Raw genomic sequence first — 24,226 nt, forward strand, 5'->3', positions numbered from 1 at the left:
GCAGGGTATGACTGAGAACTATGAAGTGATTGCTTCATCCCAGCATCAGGCACTTCAAAGCAGCTTTGCATGAAGGACATGGAGGAAGGGGCCATGGAGGGGCATTTCTTCTGTACAGAAATGCTGGTAGCACCCTTTGCACAGCCTTTCTTGGGCCTTTTCCTTGCCAGAAGACAGCCACAGACATTTTTGAGACAGAAATCCTTCTAGAAAACATTAAGTTTTCCACCTGGCTATAGATCCTGTCTCTTGAGGCAAGGCTCAGAAAACATATCAGTTGCTTTATAGATTTTCTGCAAAGAACAAATTACTGCCAGCACTGCTACCACCTGGCCTGTCTCCACTTACTCATTTCTGGGACACAAACAATACCTCCTTAAAAGCACTGACCTAGAATGATGCATCAATCACAGCACCACATTTACTGACAAGTGGGAGCTGAGAGTGAGGTGGGGGAGCCCTGAACACTGCAGCCTTGGGGACAGAGCTGTATGGCCACCAGTGCTGCCACAGGGCAGGCAGAAAGCAGGGACACTCCAGGGAGTGGTTTTCTGGAACCACTTAGGATTCTGAAGTGAAGTTTCTTACTTTGAGCAGCCCTTTGGGATTTTGTTCATCAGAAAGAAAACTGGCAGGCTTTGAAAACAATCTGGCAAAGTGTAACAGACAAACCCTTATCTTGAAAAAAAGAGAATGCAAGATCTTGACTTCACAGGACCTGAAATCCTTTCAGTGGGGACAGGAGGTTTGGATTCACACATGACTTGAAGTGATAGAATAATGTGATTTTTTTTTTTTTTTCTGAATAGACCCACAGCTCTGCAAAAGAGTAATCAAATCTGAGAATCTCTTCACAGGCACAAGCTGGGATATGTTAGGTTGCACATACTTCATCTACGTGTCAGAAACAACATTGAGGGGTTGAGAGTGAACTCTGCAGTGCTGGAAATGCTCACCAACATCGTGGATAAACCGCTCGATTTTCGACTGCATCCCCCAGTATCTGAACTCCACTTTACACAGTTTATATGCACACATGATGGGGTATTTCCCAGGGTTATTCTTGTACTCTTGAATCCAGTCTTCTGAGAGGGGGCCTCTTTTAGTCTTCACAGATTTATATAGCCTAGGATCCTCCTCAGCTTTGTATTCATGTGGAGGGATAGGATCTTTAACAATATCAATAGGATCTATAGGAAGAGAAAAGAAAGAGTCAGACACTTCCTTTACCTGAACAAAAGAAAACACCATTTTTCAGGAGTTATTTCTGGCTTGGTAAATCACCAGAAGCATTTCAGCAATTCAGTTTCTTTTAGTTTCTTCTTTTACTGAAATCTCAATTGTTTATCCCTCACTGCTGGGCAGTGAGCAGCCCTGCCAGAGGAACCAGCACACAGAGTTCCAGCAAACGGAGGCTTTGCTCCAAATTGATGTTTTTGCCCAGAGTGTCTGCAGATCCCCAGCACTCTGGCAGCTCTGCCCAGCTCCAAACAGATCACTGGCACATTCCAGCTTGCAGCTTTTCTAATATCACTGCAGCTCTGTCTCATCTGAACCAGTTAACCACACCTGCCCTTTCCCAGCACTGCTGTGGAAAAGACACTGCCAACTCAACACCTTCTTTTTGGAGTTCCTCAAGTGAGGCTGCTGCTAACTCCTCACCTGCTGTTGTCAGACCAGATGTACAGCAGAAGGCAGAAAGTTTAAGTCCTAACTAACACCTGAACAATGGAGATGTGGAAACTGCAATGGGAGGGAATGAGCATCTTTTAAAGATCTGCAGCCCCCAGCCCAGACCTCAGCAGAAGCATCTGAAGCCTGGACTGAAGGGCAAGATCACACTTCCCAAGAGATGACAGCTCTGCTTGACACTGGCCAAGGAGGCAGCAGGACTCAGACCTGTTTGTTCTGTCCTGAAATTCCCATCAGATGGGCTTAGGAATGAGAACAGTCAAACTGAGTTCAAAACAAAGAAGCTGAAATCAAGTAACACTCAAGTAAAATTACATGGGGTTACTTCCATGTCCCACACATCAATAGCACCCAAGGAGCCTGAGCAGCCACTCTGTGTCCTTCCCCAGAACTCCTGCTCCATCCAGGGCAGGATGGAGCTGCCAGAAGCCACGCTGAGCTCCTCTTCTCCACTCTCAGCAGCTTCAGAGCAAGGGACACTTCAGTCCCACATGGCTGCAACTACTCCCTACCATGCATTTAGGTCTTTGGAAATGCCATGTGCATGGGCCACAAAGGACAGCAAGGCAGAGGAATCCCTATGACACCTGCAACCTTTTTATAAGGTGCTGCCTTTTCTCATTAAATCCTTCCATATATAAGGCTTATTAACCCAAAGACAGCTTTTAAGATGAAATATTGACCTTGCACCAGGGCAAGACTGACAGGAGAAGGAAAAATGAAATATCCCTTCACATTGCAGAAGTGCAGACAGGAATGATTTGCATGGAGGAAAAGGAGCTACATGATTATACAGCAATATGTTCCTCTCCTATGGTTATTTCTACCTATTAACCCCCAAATCATTAGCTGCCTTACTTCCCTTGGAAGCTGCACAACTGAGACAGGAAAGCATCAGCTTCAATCTATGGAATTCAAATTCTTTCCATGTGATTTCCATCAATCCTTGATGAGAACTCAGGTGTCCTCACTCAACTTGCTGGAACCCTACCCTGCAGTCTGACACTGGCAGGGGTTCAGGTATCTGGAAGATGCACCAAGAAAACAACCAAACAAACCCCCAAAAATAGCAGGGTAAAAAAAAAGGAAAAAAGTAAAAGAAAAAGGCTATTCACCTAGAATGGTTTGTCTTTTATCTGCAGGAGAAAGGTTGAACACGTTGCCATGCTCTCCTGGATCACTTTTGTAGTAGGTTTCAATATCAATAGAGAATTTCTCCACAAAAGGACACGTGTACCTGGAAGGGAGAACAAGGCAGCTTAGAGTAATCCCCACCTGGCTTGGCAAGCAGAGAAAATGCTTTCTAAGATGTACAAAATCAGCCTCAGACCCAAGCCAGCCTTCAGTCAGGTTTTACTTCAGATATGCTTAAAATACCTATTGTCCAGAGATTTTCTTTAAGAACTTCTTAAGAGAGGAGCTCTCCTTGGACATGTGGCTTCCCTGGAATAGCTCTGGTTTAGGAAAACCCCCAGCAAAGGGCTGAGCTCCCCAGGAGGTGTTGGATTGATTGCAGGTGAGAAGACACCCAAGTGCCCCATGCAGTTACAGGAAACCCAGCACCCACACTGACCAAGAAAACTTCCACAAGATACCAGGGTCAGGAAAAAGCCCAAGGGTACCAGAGCTCATCTCACTTGGCAGACACACTGACAAAAATCTGAAGTTTAGTTTGACAATGTCTTCTCCAGGAGAATATCACCAGGACTGCTTTTAAAGGAACAGTTTTCAGCAAGGAGAACTTGCTGAAACTTTCAACTTTCAGAACTTCCAACTTTTGGGTCTGCTACACTAACAGCACTGCAGGTATGGCAGGGATACTAACACAAGGACACTCTGGGGATGCATCTCTGCCAGCAGAGCTCTTGCCTGGCGTCTGTGGCAGATTAAAATACAGCCTGATTCTGCACAGGTTTCCTGGCCAACTGATGGACCCACAGGCATTTCAAGAGAATAGATAAAACCAGACTGGAAGTGGACTTTAATCATCTGAAAGTCAGGCAGCTCCATTACACCTTGTCCTGGGCAACTGCCCATACAGTGATTCCCCACTTTTCCCCAGATTAATGTCACCTGCTCAGACCAGCTAAATAGAACTAGAAAACCTTTCTAGAATTTTTATAATCCAAATATTAGTTAAAGCCTTTTCATTATGAAAGCTGACAGCAATATCAGGTGTGTAAACTCAGAAAAGGGAGAAATCTCCAAGTCAGAGTAACTGGCATAAAGGCTATTTTTTTTTCCAGGGTATCTAAAGCCTCCCAGACAAAATCAGCTGAAGTAAGAAGGTCCCAGAGGGCTCTACTGAGCTGCTGGTTCTCTTCCCTTTTCAGGGTGAAAACCATAAGATGTAGGTTTGTTATTTTCTAGCTAAATGACAGTGAGACAGTTCCCAGAAAAGATGAACCAGATTTATTAACATTTTTCTGTCCCCACTCTTTCTCCCCTAGAAAAATGAATCCTCAGTAGTCATATTCATCATGACAACCTTCCCCTCATGGTGTCCATTTATAACTTCACTGAGTTAGCAGATATCTGCAAGGTTAAGCAGAACATGCAGTGCAGGATTCAGGACTAAATAAAAACCCTTCAAGATTTCCCACGCTTTGAGAGACAAAACAACTCACATTTGAGACCAACCAGCCACAAATTCTCAAGTACAAACACAGGTCAGCTCAGGCAACACTCACACTCCTAAGATGAAAATTCCAAGGAATTAGGACTTGATTTGGACTTGACTCCAGTTTCTCTAAAGGGTATTACAGGAGATGGAGGAGATGCCACAGCTGCACAGGGGTGACACCAAATCTTGAAAGCAGGGAAACAGCATCTGGACAATTCTGCTGGATTTTACCTTGTCCTTGTGTAAGGATATGCATTCCATGATTCCTCTTCCACTCGCAGAGCTGCCTTGGGCAATATGGACCGGAACCAGCTGGGAATGTGCATCCCAATGTGGTACACTTTGTGTGTATACTGCCCGTTGCCTCCTGGTCCATCCATGTATGGTCTGTTCTCCAAGATCTCCACCCCACTGCCTTCTCCACATGTCTCCTCTCTGCTCTTTTTCTGAAGGAGAAAATGTGTCACAAATTAATCCTTTCAGAGCATTTCACATACCAAGGTCTCAAAGCACATGGAACGCTGGGGATGGTTTCTAGGACTCCTTTCAAGCAGCACTTTATAGAAGCAGGAGAGCCCTGGCAGGAAGATCACCAGACCTAAAGATCATGAAGGAAAGGTTTAGAGACACAGGAGCAGATATCTTGATGTAGCAGGATCCTGTAAAAATCTGGATTTAAGCAATGAGAGGCAGTTTGAATGGAGACATCAAGTCCTGCTCCTCCAGGAGGTAACCAGCCCGGAGCCACCCACCAGCACAAAAAGCTGTGGCAGCAGCAGATGACCCAGTGAAAAGGAGTTTGAACAACCTGGCACCTTCTTGTGGTGACAAATCAGTGTGAAAAAACCTGCACAGAGTCCTAAAGACCATTATTTTGTGACCTGAAACCAGAAGATTTGGGGGCTTGTTGTTTGAGGGCTCTCCAAGAACAGCTTGGAGGTTCTGATCTCCTCATTAAGAGATTCAGAAGAAACAACCCAAGTTTGCCAGAACACACACAGGACCCCCTGGCAGCCTCCATGTTTTGGCCTTATTTGTAGTATTGTCTCTCTTTGAAATTCCTCCAATAATAAAAAAAAAAAACTAATTTCAGTGCTTCTAAGAAAAGATAGAGGCAAACCAACTATTTATTCCCCTCTACCACAATTCAGCAGATTGGATGATGTATGACCTCCATACCTCCAGATTCCTGTTGTTAACATTTTGAGTTTACCATTTGTATTTGAGAGGACAGCACTCTGGAAATCCAGAAGGATAAAACAAGGAATTTGCATGTAAAAATCAACTGTGAAATACTGATTTCAACACCCACCTCTCATTTTTGCCATCCAAACAATTCAAAGGATAAAGTGGTTTAACACAAGATTAATAAAATGCAAGAGATCACCTTCTCAGCTTTTGAGGAGAGGATGATAAGCCAACACAGATATTTAGAAGTAAAAAGCCCTCTTCTAAGAACTCTCATGTGATTTTAAATAAAGAGCTGTACCTGATAAATCTAAATAACTGACAATCTAGAGTTGCTTTTTTGCAAAAGAAAAGCACTTTTACAGCTTATATCCAGCATTCAGCTGGCAGTTCATCACAACACAGCCTCTTACAACAAATTACTGTCTTTCAGTTCTTCTGTAAGCACTGGCCAAGTCCTGTACAAATATTTATGACAATAACACTAAATACTCTTGATGACCCCAAAATCTGGTTAATTCAAAGGTCTTGGAAAAGGCAGTAACCCAACAGGCCCAGAGAATGTCTCAGGCAGAACAGAAGCAGCATCTGCTCTAAACTGCTGATACAAATTATGGAGATTGAGAGTTTTATCACATGGCAGAAGCCCATGGAAAGCATAAGCAGAGGAAATGGGGGTTCTCTTCATGCCAAATTATCACGTGCAGAATCATAGAATCAGTTTGGTTGGAAAAGACCTTTAAGATCATCAAATCCAACCAGTGACCCAGCACTGCCAATCCCACCACTAAACCATGGCCCTCAGCACCACATCTCCATGGCTTTAAATCCCTCCAGGGATGGGGACTCCACCACTGGAGTGCTGTGTTATGGACCCAGCACTTGCTGGGGGAAGGAAGAAGGGAGAAACCCAAATTAACTGAGACTCTTTGCAGAAGTTCAATCACATCTCACTTCTCATTTCTGTTTTATGCACCTGAAGGAGACCTGGAGCCCTATTCTGAGAGCAGCACAAGCTTCTTCCTTCAGCCTTGCCAGATGACCAGACCCAACCTACAGCCTTAAGCAATTTTTGGCCCAACACATTCCTCCCTCCTTGTCACTCATCTGCACAAGACACAACAAGGGACAGCAAGACCATTTCCTTAGACAAATGTGAAGTAAGAGCTGCACCTTCACATTACAAAAAAACCATCAGAGCTGCAAAGTTTGTATCCCAAACTATCTTTTGAGCCAGGGCTTTTGGAGTCAGGCCAATTTACACCCCAAACCCAACAGAACTTATCACTGGGAAGGATAGCATGGTCAAAGGAAAACTCCAGACAAGGAATCCTCCCAAACTGTCTCCCCTGATGCTCCCATCCCCACCCCTAAGCCTGCTGAGAAGGTCCCAGGACACAGTGAGGTCAGGGAGGACCAAACAAGTTGGGGCAGATGGTAACAATACAATTACTAAGCAGTCACAGAGACAAAAAGAAGATGTTTCTCACACACTAAAGACATGAGCCACACACACTTGAAAGACCAGGATGATATTTGGTGCTAAGTGGTCCTGTGAAAGCAAACCACTTCCAGGAGTGAAGAGCAATTTGCTTTTCTGCCATAGAGCCTCTTCATGGCTGTTGTGACTCAGCTTCAGGATGGAGAGGGCTTGTTACAAGGAAGTGGTCTGCAAACAATAATTAAAAAAAATAACCATTGATTAGGGAACCATTTGGCTTGAAAATTGTCTGGCAAGCCTTCTCCAAAGATCTGTCTGCTGGGAGTGGCAGATGTTGAGGGCATTTTAGGGGCAGTCTGGAAGGTTTCATCCTCATGGACCCAGGCTGGTGAGCAGCAGAGACTTTATTCAGCAAATCACCTGTGGCATTACTACTGCTATTAATTAACTACAGCATCCTCCCCCTGCAGAAGTATTTGTGGAATGGTCACCAATAAAAGAGTGGCTAACAGCCCTTATTACAACTTATTTAAGTCCTCATCACAGTCAACCATCCTCTCTTGGACTGCAACAGGAAATCCCATCATCCCTGCAGAGTCCCTTCTCTTCTCCTGATGTTCCAGGCAGAACACTCCATGTTCTGCACAGCCCCATCAACAGCCATCAGGACAGATGGTGACACAGATCCCTTCTAGCTAAAGCAATAGCATTAAATTACTCATAACAGGGAACCCAGAGAAGCAGATGCACCCTGATTAGCAAGAATGCCAGTTACTTAAAGGCTTCTATTAAAATAAATCTTTTGGCACAGCAGCATAGCATGGGACACAGCACATGACCACACCATCACAATCATAGATGAATAATTCCCATGAATGTCACCTAAACACTGGGTTAGCTAAACCCCATTTATTATCTGTCCTTTCTGACAGGAGTCAAATGGCTGTAGACAAAGTCTACTAGGGAAGACAACTTGATCAGTTCTCAGCTCTTCCATTCCTCAGGAATGTGCCTCTAACAAGAGCACATCATGCACATGTCCAGAAAACATCTCCTGGCACAGTTGAGTGGGACCAGGAGACAAAACCCAGCTCCTGTCCAGCTCAGGAAAGGAATGATGGTTGATGGCAATGGAAACCACCACAGCTGGAGGAACTGGGTGCTCACACAACAAGAACACAGGATAAGACAACTAAGATATGCCTGATTCCACCAACTGGAAAAACCAGAAGCCAGACTGTGCAAACTGAACTTGCATTGTGGTGTTTTGCTTTCAGTGAATTGGATGAAAACCCAACCCCACCAGAAGGACCCCCCTAAGAATATCAGAATATATATCAGAATATGTATCAGAATATCAATCTTCTTGTGTTCCAGCTCTGGAGCACAGCACAGGCTACAGATGGGCTCAGGCCCCTGCACAGAGCATCCCTGCCAATCCAAGCATTGTTCTAACTTTAAAAAATAGATGATAAAGCTATAATCTCAACTTGTTTACCACCAATTATTATTTCCAGTACAACCCTCCAATCCAGGCAAGTTAGGGAGTGATTACAGAAGGCTGGCAATGCTTTAGCTTCACAAGGAGGTGAGTGCTGAGTTTCAGAATGTGTGAACACAGCACCAATGCCCCAGTTCAGTGACTTGTGGCAGTTTTGATTTGAGACTATTCACATTTTGAAGACTGAGAGCACTGTGCATGATAGACCTCTTGTCCATGAATAATGAAGACATAAAGCCTTGTCTGGAAAGCCTTGTCTTTGATACTTGTCTGGAAACAAGAACCAAAAGATTTTTTGGTTTATTTTTTTCCAACAAGGTACCTTGAGAGTTCAGACAAATTGTTCTGGAAGACATAATTCAAATAACACTGAAGTATTTTGATTTTTTTATCCCATTTAGACACAGATATGGACACAAGAAGGTTGCAGCTGGTTGATGGTTTCAGTTAACAGTGACAGCAACAGAGGCATCTGTGTAACCACTGAAGAAGAACATGACAGCAAATATCCCCAGAGGATCCTCCTAACATACCTGCTCATACAGTTGTGGCAAGGGATGCTGAAAAGACATTCTCTAAGGCCAATTACTTTTGTTTTTCCTTATTCTTCTGGATGCTAACATTACCACAAATGCCAATTAAGTCTCCAGAAACAGACCCATCCTTGGGGAACATGAGAGAGTCTGAATTCCCTGACATAACCCAGTAGACAACAAAATGCCTGAAGCTACTTAGGATGCAAGACTCTTGCCATCACTGGATAGCTTTTAAGACCTTGTTTCACTAATCACACCTGGGGTTTAATCTATTTTTTCTGTTCAGTTTTAGAAAGGAAGCACCAAGGTTCCTATAAAGGGCTGAGCAACAAAATTTAGGCTGGTAGGGGAATACACTGCTTGTTTTCAACCACTTCTACACATTAAGGGAAAAATATTCCCAACAGTCTCCAGCTGGGCACTATTTAGGCTGATGGAGATTTCACTCTTCTGATGGATTTTCTAAAGTGCTGCCTTCTTCCCATCCCCAAAGGTCTCCAGGCAGCTGCCTCCCAGCTGCCATCCTCTCCTACCCACAGGCACCGTGCAAGAGCAGAAGCTGCAGGTCCTAAGGAGGTCCCAGCCGGACCCTAAGAGGTCCCAGCAGGTCCCCAAATGTTGTATGTGACAATATTTACAGGAAGGCTGGCAGAGGTTTAAGCAATGCAGCCTCCTAGCCACAGAGTTGGGCTTCTTGTGGCAATCAAACCAAGCAGTGTGACAAGAGATGGTCAGCTTCAGCCACAGCTGCTGCAAAGCCAGAATTAAACAGACCCTAAAACCCAAAAGCCAGTGATACACAGGGAAATACCAAAAGGTCCCGAGGCTAATGGATGGTTTAATCTTAAGACATTTTCCCAGCAGAGGATTTCTGTTGGCATGGGCAGTGATGAGGTGTGTGCACAGGGCTGTACCCGTTCCCTGCCTCCTGCCGTGCTCTGACTCAGCTCTGGGTTCTGTTTCCCACTCCTTGCTGAGCATTTGAACTGACATCTAATTCATTACCAGCAATCTGCTTTCACCACCAACAACCTGCTGCCTGCTGATAGAGATATCTGATAGAGCAGGCACCATTCCTGGTCAGTCCTCCCTGCAGGTAACCAGAAATCAGGTCTTTGCCCATGAAAACAAAACATTGGTTTACCCTAAGAGCACCCAAGTTGTCCTTGTTTTATTTTTCTTTTCAAAATGTGTGTGTCAAAGATCTGAAACACTCAATTAAAATCTTATCACTATAATTAGGGTGATACTTGAGCAAAAAGCTCAAGAAGGGAGTACAGAAGATGCTACTATTCCACTCTTACAGAAGTCAAGGAGAACAACTGATTGGATCAAAACCAACACAATTCCACCCATGCACAACATGTTCTAAGAGCATCCAGGAAGTTATATGAATTAAATTAAAAATAAAAATCACCCTTATTGTTATTAATGCATAAGAGTGCCAAAGTGGAAGAGCACAACCAACTTCTTGCTGTCAAAAGGTTTTGTGCCACAGCCAGAACAGCTGAGTCCTCTCACATTAAAGAGCCAACAAGAGAAGCCCCATGGACAAATGGTTCTCAAGCAAGGAAGCTTCTCTACTCCTGTTCTGTGGGACTGAGTATAGGCTTACTGGTTATATTAGAAAGACCACTTAAAGGTAAACAGGAGCTGGGAACTCTGTTCCCCCAGGTATGGATTTCAATGGTACTTTTGAGCCTGCACTTTGTGATGTACAAATCAGAAATGTGGTGTGGGACTGTCAGTCCTTCAGCAATAAAATTGCTGGAGGATCATAAGAAACCTGGGAGTGTTGTTATCACAGGCCTGGCTTATGGGATCTCACCGTGCTGCTGGCATCCTGACTGTAAACCAAGTCCAACTGCAATGGGATTTCCCATTTTCTCCAGTAATACCATTCAGATCCTTTCAGAAGTTGGGGACACCACAGGACCCTGGTGCTGTTTATACCATGTGCATCACATTCTGAATGCAGGCAACTTGAAGCTCCAACATCTGTTTCTATGGCAATGGGATTGCATCAGCAATTCCTGGGTTTAGTTCAGGCCACCTTCACATGTGCTGCACACAAATCATTACTGGGAACAGCAAACCAAGTGATGTCACCAGTAACCATGGTGCCCAGGGCTGAGGTTTCCGTGTGACCCCTGTGCTCCAACACGAATCCTTCACACATGACAATGACTTTAAGCAATTAGTGCTGTTAAGAAAAATATATAAATCCATGAAGGGCCAGTGTCAATACTTATTTGGCAAAGGAAGGTTGGTTTGAGTCAAGATAATGATCAGAACACAAGGCTTTACAATAGCACTTTGACTCAGAGCCTCACTGCACTGCACACATGGGAATGACCTGAAACCCTGGGGAGAGGGAAAGAAATCTGTTCCTCATCAATGGTTTTATTAATAAGGCAAGAGAGCAGCTGCTTTATACATCCTCCTTGCTTTGTGCAATCAGAAACCCCCCTCATCCTTGCAGAAACCTCATCACAATGCCACAGAAAGCCTGCAACTTCCCAGATAACCAGAGAGAACAAATCAGTCAGTGTGGAAACACTTCATAGAGATCTAAGACTTTGCTGACCAGGAGCAATCTCCTCCAGATCCTCTCACTTTGCAGCTCAATGAACCACCTTCCCATCCCTAAAAGTTAAAGGCAGGCCAGGTTATCAGAAGATTCAGACTCTTTGCAGAAATCCCCAGAGCATCCATCTGTACAAATGCTGTGTGCCTTGCTTCGAATCAGGTCTGGGTGGTAATGAAGCTGTTTGTACAAACCCAGGATATTTGGGTGCCAATCAATTGTTCAGGACTATAAATAATTTATGGCATTAAGAAAAGTGTTCTCAGGGTCACTCATTAATCACTCTGCCTTCCAGAGATGCCTCATCACACTCCTCCAGCACCAGGGCTGGATGTGCCAGAGACACATGAATTAGGAATCACTTTATTATGGAGATACCTCAAACTTGTTTACCCCACATGCTCCATCTTTCAAAATGTCTGCAATAATTCCAGCTCAGTATTTCATCTTACCTTGAGTATCTTCTTCCCTGTCTTTAAATGGATTTTTTTCCCTGTATTAACTGTTCCACTGAGACTGTCTATGAGAATTACTGCCCCTGGTTTCAAGGGAGGAAAACCAAGATGTGCACTATAAAGTTGTGAGTCAGAGAGGAAATTTCAGCTCAAGGTGTTCTAGATCTATTCTAATCCTCTAACTACATCCTTTAGATCTCAGGAACCTGAGAGTCTGTATGCAAAAATACTGGAGAACTGTCTCAAAGGAATCCCCACCCTTTTCCTAATACTTAATTCATTCCTTGCCTTCAGGTTTTGAGAACCTTATCTGGGTCAACACTCAAGATTTTGTCCACACATCAATAACTTTCCTCTCACAAGAATAAAAAATAAAGAAAGAAAAAGGATTTTTTGACAGTCACAGGTTGTGTTGGATTATCAGTGCTGCATTCTCTATTAAAACTGGTACAAAACTGAAATTTAAAATAATTTATAACCTTATCTCAGCTTCCCTCAATTTGTTAGAGAAAAAGCACATCAACTGTCAAGGAAACGTAGCTCACTACTTACAATCTTTTTTTTCACCAGGTGTGAAACAACAGCCAGTTCAAGAACTGTTTCAGGATAATGACTACAAAATAAGAAAAAAAAGTAAATAAAAAAAGTTTGCTATTTCCACATATATTCCTAAAATGTGAACCTGTACAGGTATCACTGCCACCTGTGCAAACCAGCCCACAGGTCTGGCAGTGCTGAATGTACCTCTGCCTCCCCTGCCCTCAAAGCTCAGCAACTCCAAGCTCCTACTTTCCCCTTTCCAAAAGGAGCAAATAAAGCTTATGGAAACCAGAGGAAGAAGAGAGAACATAGAAGTCACAGGTTATGAATGCTGCAGCATAGAAATTGGCAGAAAAGCTTCAAACCAGGCTTTTACTTTTAAGCCTGGTGAATCTTCTGGGGGTCTCTGGAGCTGTCAGCAGTGTCACCTGCTTTTAAAATTCAAGCAGATCTGTCTATCTGTCCAGATGGCCAAAGTATCTGCAAATGAAACAAAAATAATCAGCTGCCATGGTCTTCAGTGTCCAGAGATGAAGGGTGAGTTTGTTTTCCCCCTCTCAATCAATCTGTCACCATCTGCTGAGCCTGCTGGCAAGTGCCAGAGGAGCCAACACTTTAAGGGCCACACTACTTTTGCACCCAGGTATCAGGACAGTCTCAAGAATTACCACCCCCAAGCAGATATTTTTAAGTCTGTTCTCCAAGGTGCTACCTGAGAGGCAGATGAAAACCAAAGGAGAAAGCAGGACAGTGCTGAAGCTTTCTCTGTTTCAGTGCAGGGCTCTGGAGAGGATGGACAAACCATGATCCTTCAGAGGGGAGGAAAGCAACCCAGGAAAGATGCTCTGATTTTTCAGGGAAGGCAATAAATGCAAAGTCCTCAGGGACTGGAGAGGAGAGGCTAATGTTAAAAGATGAGAAGAGCCTTGGATTCCCAGGATGGTGCCTGAGAGAGGGCTGAGCAGATGGGTTCTAACAGATTGCATCAAGCAGGGGCCAGAGTCCTTCCCTGCCTGTGGATCCTCAAAGTGCTGACTTAGAAAGTATTAAAGTTATTAGCTTGTAAGGATGAGGCAGCATCTTAAAATAAGTCTCCTCCTCAAAAGGCAATCACTAGGTCCAGAAGAACAGTTTGCAAGCACACTGCCTTTGCAGGAAGGTCACAAGCACTCACAGCAAATTGCATGGAGAAAATGAGGCCTGGAGTTATTTACAGCAGACAAAGTAAGCTCTGTATACCAATAAAAAACCCAGGATTTAATAACAAGAGGAATTCTCATGTCTCCTGTGAGGGTCAGGAGGGCAATAGTCTCTCAGAATCTCATGGCAAATGGAACTGCAGTCATGAAGAGTATTAAGATAATAAACAGACTGACCTTTGGCTAATAACATCCTCATCTGACAAACACATTCAGATCTCAGAATACTGAATTTTTATGAGACTGAGACTAATCTCTGAAGGGTGTGTTGTTTCTGAGGTGAGGCATACAGAAAGGGAGGTTCTCCAAAAAACCCACAACAGAAGTGAGCAGGTGTTAGAGGAAAGGCCAGCTGTTCAGGTACAAACATGCAAGTTAATTACAAGAATAATTAAGAGATCCTTTAATAAGATCCATCTAATATGTAACACAGAATGGTCCTTGTCCTTTGTGTCCAAGTCCTCACAGAGACAGAAATATTGCAGGTGCCTTGGGTGGGATGTGTGGAAGAAGACACCCAGGAGAGAGTTCTCAGTTCAGCATTTCTGCAGGAAGAAAGAAATCCTGACAGATGTTTCCAGCTGTTCCCTCCACATCTGGTTTGTGCTTCAGGAAACTCATCTCAGTGCTCACCTCCAGTTGCTTTCTGCTAATGTTAGGAGCCTGCAGTTTCCCCAGACCAAAGTGCAGCTCTCCTGGTCCTGTGGGAAACTCTGGAGGTTGAATTTATCTAGAGATCTCTCAGCCCTGGAAGCAGGACAGACTTGCAGACATGCAGACAGATTTTAGGAGAATGTTACACTACAAAGCTATTGTCTAGGAAAGAAGCACAAAGAACAATTAAAATATTTTCCCTGATTTATACACAAAAATGAAAACAGGTCAGAGGAGGAAGGCAGAGCTTAGACATAAAAATTACTGTTTTAACATGGAGAGCAAAAGAGACAAAAAGTTAGCAAGAGTGCAAAAAAATCCACTTGTGTTCATGGAAGAACTAAGGCATAACTCCCTGCAGCTGAGGCAGCAAGGGCTCCCACCCTGCCCATGCTGCAGAGAGGTTTCCTATGGAAATATGGACATTGATAGCCTGAAATTTAATAGAGAAAACCAATTCTGTTCAGATCTGCTTAGGCTTCAAGCAAGTCAAGGCTACATTAAGCCATTCACCCTAATGTGAAGTTAACTTGTTTATGGAAGAATTTAAGTGCTACTTAGTACTGAAACCACTGTCTCTGTAGATAATATTTCAGAAGCCAGCAGAAAGCAATGCTTAAGAGACTTGTTGCTCCCCTCCTTCCACTTTCCAACTAAAAATAAATAAAATAAAAAACAAATCAGCAGGCCACTCACCTCAGTTTTCACTGGGGTTCATACCTAAAGTCTGTAGGACTTTAGGTGTAAGAGGAATTTTAGAAGAACATGGGCTTGCACACAATGATTTATTGCAGGTCTCACCTGCCTAGTAGTGCAGAGAACCAAGAGAGCTGCTGGGTTATACACTGCATAACTGCATAATTTTAGTTCTCCTATCTAATAAACACAATAAATATGAGCACAGCCTTTCCTGGGTTATTGGAATGAACCTTTGCTACTTGGGTGTGATGCTGCTTACATCAAATCTGGTGGAAAGCTCTGTTTAGCCTGATGAGAAGAAGGAGGGCTTTTCCCTCAGGAAAGGAGGCAAAGGACCTTCCACTGCAAAGCAAAAACCTCCATGAAAACATCTCTGAAAAGTGACCCCACTGCCCCAGCTTGAGTCTGGACATCCCTACCCACACAGCTTTGAGGCACCATGGAAAGAGCTCCCACTGCCTGAGCCAGCTGCTTCCTCCCTCAGGTGAGAAGCTCCTTTTGGGAAAACATGACATTTGAAGGATGTTGAAATTTAGGAAAATCATCAGATAGCTCTTAAAAGAGCAATATTATACCAACTGGTTCAGAGTTCAATGGGGATCTTCACTCATGAGATTGAACTTCAAGTACATGCTTAAGGCTCTCTAAAACCTTTGAGGAAAAACTGTGACATTTCCTTTTAACACTGTTGGAAACCTGATCCTTAGGGGACTTGGCTGCCTAGTGCCTCCAGCAATAACAACCCCAGACCATCCACAACAAACAGCTTTGAAATGAACCTTCTGCTTTTAAGAATCACTCCTCACCTGAGGAACTACTAAATCATTCTGCTCTACTTTCCAGCCAAAGATTTTTCTAAGAAATGCCTCTACCTTGCTGTTTTACACAGATGTCTGAGCTTGTTCCTCCCTAAGAGGGTTCAACATACACAACTTCCTTTGCTTGTGGCCTCTCTGTGTGTTTCAGAGGAAAAAGAGAAGGACAAACATGAAGCACTATCTCATTCTCTGAAAAGAGGGGAAGTCATGCCACCCACTGCTCTCTCCCCAGTGCCTGTCACAAAGACAAAATCTCCACTTCTAAATCAAATGGATGAAAGACATTTGATATCATGGTCTAGGAAAAGCTCCCATTAAAGTCAGCAGGAATCCTTCCAGCAGTTTCAGGAAGAGTTGAGTCAGGCCACTACCAAACACTAAGAAAGAATCAAAACCTCCCATCCTCCCCCAAATGGGTTTTCTGGTTTCGTTAATTCTTTTGTTTTTTTTTCCAAATTTGAGCCAAGTGTTTCCTACAGAAAGCAGAGCCAACTCTTCTTGCTTTATTTGTACACACAGTGCAGTGAAGTCACTTGCTTGTCACACACTGCTGGAGCTCACCTGGAGCTCAGGCTCCATCCAGCATCTCCAGCTTAGTCCCAGGTAAGGGGAGGGAGATCTGAGCCTTGCCTTCCACCTGGTCTAAGAACAAACCTTACTTTGCCACCTACTGATGCACCAGAAGATCTGAGCAGGGCTGGAGAACAAATCCAGAGGTGTAGTTCCTCTAACAGTTTCCTGTGCCAGAGAACTTCCCCTTGAATCAAACTCTAAAGGCTCCTCAGGTCCTTTGACATGAAGATATGGCCAAAATCACAGTAAAGTGAACAAATGGAATCTACTGTTCTGCATTAATCAAAATAAATATTAGAACTGCTGAGAGTGAACAGCAAATTCATCTCCCTGACCAAGTCCTCCACATCTCATAGGAGGCCCCACAGACACTCCCCAGCTCACAATTCATCCTCTGTTAAACCAGGTGGGCTCTTCCTTCTTCACCAGCTCATTCTGTATCCTCTGCTGCTCACTGCCAAGCTCTGCACAGCTAATCACAAACTGGTCACACTCACACTGCTTCAATCAGCCAGCTCTTCATTCAAAGCAGGTGAGCCAAATGTGGAAGAAAAAGTAGTAACAAAATATTTACCAAAATATTCAATATCAGCTTGATGATCCTAGAGGTCTTTTTTCAACCTTAAGGATTCTATGATTCTGTATTTTTTCCTTAATTCATTTCAGGTTTTAAGCCAAAGGAGTTTTTTTCTAGCATCACTTCGTCCTGCCACAGAAAGCAGAGTTTCACTGCAAGCTCAATATTAGATATGTGTTTTGCTGGATGAGCAAAATTAAATTTTATTTAAAGCGTGGGACAATGAAATAACACTTCAGATTCATTTCCTTTTAAAAATGCTCCTGATTGGATTTCAAACACTGGAAGAATATGGGCACAGAGGATCCGAGTTACAAAAAAACCAACATTTTAATTAACTGCTTTATTGAAGACAGGGAATTCATCAAAAATTCCCATCAGTATTCAGAAGCCTATTAAAAATAATCAAAGTCTTATGCCTCAACTGATTAGTATCTGTTTCACAGTGGTACAGAAGCAAAGAAATATTACATTTGGATTTCTCCCACACACACATCTAAATTCAGAGTTATGCCTTTGGTTTATGCTCTCATATTTATATCAGACTCTTTCTTCCCAACAAAAGAGCAGGAGCAGCTGGGACTGGCATGACCAGTAACCACAGCCTAACTGGGAAGCAGTGTCTTGATGATTTCCAGGCAGGTACCCACACACTTGGGAAAGAACAGCTTATCCATGAGCTGGTGTTAGCCCAGGCAGGTCAAAGAGAAGGTGGTCAAAGAGAAGGTGGTCAAAGAGAAGGTGGTCAAAGAGAAGGTGTCTCATTTAAGACCAAGCAAAGGCACGACATAAACTGAACTTTCAATTACTTTTCCCCCCACTGCCTCCTTTCCAAGCAGCAAACCTCAAAATTAAAAGATGAAATTCTGCAGCAAGACTTCCCTCTTTCCCATGAAGCCTTGTGTGACCCTGCAGGCATCCAGGAGGGTGGGAGGCACTGACCTGGATCATGTAGAGCTGCGCGATCCGATATTCCTCCACGCTCATTGGAAGAGGGATCCGATATTCCTTTATGAGCATCTTGACACAGAAATCTCTTGTCCACTCAGAAACACAACCCAGAAGCTTTCAGTAAGGGCTCCTTAAATAATGGCAAGAAAAGACATTGAGGATCCCTGAAACAGAGGGAGAGAGAGAGGAAAAAAAGAGAGAAACTGTTAAGTTTCCATTCATCTTGGAGAACATCCTATTAAAAAAGAAACCAACATGCAAACCTTAATGTTTTTAACAGCAACAAGCTTAATAGCAGAGAGAAGAATCCCTGGAGTGCTACCACACCCTGGGTGTCATTCTGAACAGAACCTTTTGGGAGAATTTTTATTTGCTTCAGAAGATGCCATCAAGGGTATCACCCTCCTGACCTCTGCTACCGTATCCATCAGACTTTCACACTCAGTGGCATCTCTGTGGCAGAGGTGACAAAAGCTCCAAATGAATGGGCAGACCTTCTGCTGCCACACAATAAAGCATCTCTCCAGTGTCAGGAACACACCAGAGATGCATCCACTCAAAGCTATCAGATTTTGTCCTCTCACATTCATTCAGCACCAAGAAAAGGTATTAGTGAGACTTCCACAGCCCTCAGTAACACCAGAAGAAACTCATTTGGACTCTAACAACAAAAGAACTAGAAATGTACTTTATTCTGAATTATTGGCTTGGTAGAATCCCTTCTCTTTCCTCTCCCAAATAGTCTGCAGGCAAAATTCTCCTGCCACTGATGCCAGACTCATTTTTAAACTCTTGCTGCATGAGAACACCAAAGACCAAACTGCAACATAAAAAAAATAAAATCCCACTATACCCCACCTTGAGGCCATTTAATAAAATTATTAAGAGTACAGGGAATACAGCATTTCCAACACCAAGGGTTAAAGCAGTCATTTTCCCAATCCTCTTAAGATTTCCTATGGGCTGCACTTAAAGGCAGCAAACCCAGGATGCCTGGGGAGAGAGGAGGAGGCAACAAGAGGTGAAGCTGGGAGACCTCAGAAGGACCTGATGGCCACAATCCCAGGCAAAACATTCACCTAGTTCCCTCTCATCACCAAAATCCACCTTTCTGCTGGGCCTGCCTATTGGACGTCTTCAGATCCAGCTGGTGGAACAAAACCAGCCCCAAATCCTATGACTGAGGGAAAGAAAGCTACAATAAAACCAAGCAACTTAATCTAGTGGATTAAATCACGGTCTGGGAGCCAGGAAACCACACTGCTCTCGACAGGCCTCAGAGCTACTCAGTGTTTGCACAGCACTTCACCAACCTTTTACAAGGTTTAGAGAGGTTACCACACATGCCCATGGTCACAGAGGAACCAGGGACAAAATTCAGTATTTATAACCCAGCTTTACAGACTTGTCATCTCTGTAGGACTCAACTTCTCCATCTCCCATCAGACCTGACCCACCTCTCTTTTGCAATAGCTGTCTGGTGCTGCAGCATCTAAACAATTTATTTTCAAATTCAATTCTCCATTTCATTTTATTGCTGTCAAAGCAGCCGGGGAGGGGATAAAAATAAAATCTTTCCCATGGCAAACCCTGGAGAGAGTAACCCTGGGAAGACTGAGCTTCCCAACACACCTGTGCATCAGTGTTCACATCCAGAATTGCCTCCATCAACCTAATCCTCCAGAACAGGCAGGGATAATCTCACCAGGTGGTTTTTAATTAGCACCATAGCAAAGAACAACCAGAACCAACAGAGGATGGATCTGAAGCACTGATCCCAGAGCTGCAGCAGAACAGTGCTAGGAACCCAACTCTTCTGGAGCTAATGGCAGGAGGAGACTCAGCTCCACGTCCTGAGCAGTTTGTTATGCTTTGGAGATCTTTGAAAATTAGATTTTAAAGCTTTCCCCCCCTGTTTCCCAAATAATCTGAAAGCAATTCAGCTCCTGCCATAAAGGACATCAGTCACGTCTGCCTCTGCTGCTTGCTAAAACCAGGATATTTCTATCGATTGGAAGAGATGAATAAAACAAAAAATAGAACCTTGAAAGCAATAAAATGGCAGGAAACCAGCACAAAGATGGAAAAAATGTGTTTATAATGAAGTACCAGGCAGGTAATAATTCAGACAGCCAAGACATAAGAGAGTTTATTTTATTACAGCCTAAAAAACCCAAGCATTTCAGCCCCGGGCAGGTACAGCAGCAGCTCCCACAGCCACCTCAGAGCACATCTGGCCACAGAACTGGCTCCTGGTCCAGCTTCCTGCTTGGTTTTTTACCAGAGCTGAGGTTTGGCTGCAAAGTTCCCCCTTCAGGATTTGAGTTCCCTGTGGTCAATGTTTAAAAGCAGCTTTCAGGATCATTCTGCAGCTCTCCAGGCAGCAGCAGGTCCTGGGGATGTGTTCATTTGAAAGGTAATTCTCTGATCAAGTCCTCCAGCAGCTGCTCACTCCAGCTGCTGCAGCACATCCCCAAAAATTGGGGAGAAAACAACTTTAGAAACCCACTGGGCAAGAGCAAGAACCACACTGGTACTTCAAACAAAGTGGGCTGGCTTGAAAAGGCACCTGGGATCAGCAGCCTGACCCTGAAAGAGACACAAAGAGAGCAAACTGGAATTTTTTTTCTAGAAAAAAAAATAAGTTTGCAGCTTGGGCTGCTTTGGAGCTGAAAATAACCTGCCCTAAGCCTTCTAAGAGCAGTGGAGCCCAGGTGGCAAACTATGGAAAATAAACAAGCTTTTTCACCAGATTCTGGTCTCTTCCCAGGTTGGTAGAGGGGACAAAATCATGATTTCAGACAACTCACTGAGGACACCGAAACACAGTTCACCAAGACCACTTCTTATATTGCCCAAAGTTTGCCTGCAGCCAGGATGGCTGCAACAGAGAGAAGAGAAAGCTCTGCTGGAACCAAGAGAGCCACAAAACACAGCTTTGGAAAAAGGGTGTTCAAGCCACCAGCTGTGTCCCTGGCTGTGTCCCCATCGCTCCAGACACCCAGAGGTGTTTGGAACTGGGCTGCTCGTGTGCCCGCAGCCAGCTCGGGGCCAGGCTGGATTTTGGCTGCCCAGCTCCCAGGCACCAAGATGGACTTTCCCCAGGTTTGGCAAAGCCCTGCAAGTCACAGACTTGTGGCAACCCAAGGCAGTTTGCAGAACTCAGCTTGCAGCTGGCTTCTCTCAGCAAGAGGACAACAACGGTGACGCAGGACATTTCCAGACTCGCTGCTATTTCTGCTGGAGCCAAGTGGCACATTTGCACAGGCTGTTATTTATACACGGAGCTGGAGTAACTGTGAAAGCCAGGCACATAATTTTAGACCTCAATTATTTGAAAATCAGGTTCTCAAAGCATCATAATTATGCTCCAGAGTCAATATCCTGCTGCGATGAGTCAGGTCCACCTCTGAGCTATCGCTCCGGGCTGTCTGAAAGCTGTCAGTGTGCTGCACTCACTTCTGATTTTAACAGTTTCACTCACAACAGTAACAAACTTTTGAAGGCAGTGCCCTTCCTCTGAAGCTGGGGATCTGCAGAAGCTTGAACAGATCAAGAGACTCAGGAAAATCTCTCCCTGTAGCCTCTGAACTTGGTGTTGGGGTTGTCACTCGGGGAGCATCAGGAGCAGCATCCCTGCTGCTGAACAAGGCAGCAGAGAACTGATCCCAACTGAGAGCTTGTAATTAAGGAATAAAGTTGGTGTAGGAAGGGTATCTAAACTCTGACCCTGGAGTCCTGAAGGCCAAATGCTGGCCCTGCAGGGTATGGAAACAGAATTACAGCAAAAATCCTGGCTCCTCAAGATGTTGGTTGGGTGCAGTGCAGGAGGACCACACATGCTGGTGGGTTTGGGCTATGCAAGGGCTGTCACCACACCATTCCCAGCTGGGCTGTTCCAGCCCTCCTTGCTGTCACCACTCACCAACTCATTTTTGAACAGCTCAGGTTTTTCATGTCCAGGCTGCTAAGCACAGACTTTGCCAGTGCTGGAAAAAATCTCCCCCTAAGAAAGATCCCACTCATGAGCTAAATATTGGTACCACTGACTCAGCAAACTATCAGCTTTCTTTCCAATATTTTCACATAACTGAGAAATCCAAGATAATTAACAGAAGCAACTGTGACAAAACCAAGCCAAACACATCGTGGCAAAAGGATGAGCAAAGGCATTTTCTGAAGACCTCCCCTACCCTCCCCCCCCTTTCTTTTGATTCTCCACATCTCCTTTATCCACCCAAACAGATGCCTCTTTATAGAAAGTGGTACCAAAAGAGATGTTAGCTCTGGTTCTGAATGTGTCAAACACTTGGACTTTGGGAAGCAACACGAGGCCACCTCCTCTGTCCCACAGAAGGAGAATTCTGTGCCCTCCCACGCCTGGAGGCTCCGGGTCCATCTTGTGCTTTGGGTTTATTTATGCTGTGAGAAGACTCAGCACAAATCTGAAACATTTCTAGGTCCTAAGTCAGCATTTTGCAAAGGCAGCCTCACCACTTACACCTTGATTAATGCAGCACTCTCCTTCCTGGCCCCAAAGCAGTCTGCTTCTGCTTTAGCTACCCCAAATATCACTGCTGCAGAGACCACTCCCTTCATCCCTCACTTGGATGCTCTTTGTCCACAAGAAGTGTCCCTGCCTCTCAGCAGAAGTGTTTGCTCAGCATCTGCAGAACATCCCTGTCAAACCCTGCTCAGCCCTTGCTCACTGGCATTGCCTGCCTGACCCTCAGCAGGATCCATCACACAGACTTTTTTGGGGATTTTTTGGTTTGGTGCTGTGTGAGGCTGAGCACAGCATCAGCTGGAGCAATGCTCAGATCAAAACATTAAAAAACCCCAGTGTTTCTATTTAGTAACTTGGTGGGTACCACTCTTTCCCAACACTGCACTCCCAACTCTCTCCCTCACACACCCCTGGGATAATGAGCTTTTTAAAATGTTTTTTTTTCAGTTTCCATAGTGTGGGCTGTGCTTGCTGACTGACAGCTAAGCAGATTTTTAAAACTCATCAGGCTTTGGGGAAAAAAAACCAAACAAAAAACGAATAAATCAGAAGTTAAAGCTCCTTAAAAGTGCAGAGTTCAGACCCTCACTGCCCCAAGGCCACTGTGTCACCCAGGAGTGCTCTTTCCATCATACATCCTCAGCATGGATCTGATCAGCACATCTTTTTCAAGCAGTTTTTATGCAGATGCTGCCACATGCAAGCTTCAAGTGGGAGTTTACATCACATCTGATGGTGAACCAGCAGTTAATGAGCATCTCCCCATGTTGGAAACCCCCCACCCAGAACTGGGGGAGCTTCCTGTCCCCACCACATCCAGTGAACCACATCCAACCTCAGAGAACAAGGAAGGGAGGCAAGAGGAAATCATGCCTGGAAATCAGTTTTCCTCAGGGCAAACTCAAAAGGGCCCTCAAATGCAGGTAGCACTGCAAGGGGCTGGGGATAAAACAGGGCTCGAGAAGACAGACAGCACGAGCAAACAAGTCCCATTTCCAGTACTTGATCTTTTTCCATTATTGGCTACAATTTGACGTCACTTACAGAAGTTCAGAGCTCATTGTAAAGCAGACATTTATCACAGCAGAAGGATGGAATCAGTCCAAATGCAATAGAGCTACACTACAGCTATTAAACCTTGTTATAGTTCACTGGGCAGCCACATCTTAGCTTGGAGCCATGAGAGGGGGAAAAAAAAAAAGGCAGAAAAAAATTTAACCCCCCACCAAAGCGTGCAGACATAAACACCACCTTTCTCCCTGAAATATTCCAGGATATTGTGCTATTTCTTTGTATTTTCCATCCCTATTACTCCTTTAACATCTGGAGATAAAACTTGAGTTCCTTTGTCCTGCTTTCTAAGTGATGCTGAGGCTCAGGCTGGGGACTTGGGGAAGTTCTCCAGCTGAACTTTGGTTGGCAAATTAAAGTGTCAAGTCCTCCCATGCCTGGAGGTTAGGCAATAATGAACTACTAAAGAAGCCATTAAAAGAACTAATATGCACACTGAAGTCACAGATGAGTTCAGAGGGAAAGACAAACCAGCCTCTAATCCTTTTGCTGATGCTGGGAATCAAGCTGAATATTAAAAACCCATTAAAGGTTAAAAGTTTCCAAGCAGTCTGAACCAACAGAGCAGCCACAAAACCCAGCACCCTGTGGCAGAGCCAGCTCCTGGGTTCAGC

The 24,226-nt window shown here is 44.3% G+C and overlaps 1 protein-coding gene across 2 annotated transcripts in view; it reads right to left on the reverse strand.

The window, feature by feature from the left end:
- Positions 1 to 24,226, reverse strand: part of PITPNM2 (phosphatidylinositol transfer protein membrane associated 2) — a 127,881-nt gene that overhangs the window by 46,094 nt on the left and 57,561 nt on the right. For both annotated transcript variants that reach the window (XM_030460289.1, XM_030460287.1), the window contains exons 3-6: positions 18,026 to 18,198; positions 4,547 to 4,761; positions 2,808 to 2,929; positions 957 to 1,190 (exon numbers count right to left, since the gene is read on the reverse strand). In XM_030460289.1, coding sequence (XP_030316149.1) covers positions 957 to 1,190; positions 2,808 to 2,929; positions 4,547 to 4,761; positions 18,026 to 18,103 — 649 coding nt within the window. In that variant the 5' untranslated portion in view covers positions 18,104 to 18,198. The remainder of the gene's footprint in view (positions 1 to 956; positions 1,191 to 2,807; positions 2,930 to 4,546; positions 4,762 to 18,025; positions 18,199 to 24,226) is intronic.

The sequence above is a fragment of the Calypte anna genome, chromosome 15 (assembly GCF_003957555.1).
Source record: "Calypte anna isolate BGI_N300 chromosome 15, bCalAnn1_v1.p, whole genome shotgun sequence".
Lineage (NCBI taxonomy): Eukaryota > Metazoa > Chordata > Aves > Apodiformes > Trochilidae > Calypte > Calypte anna.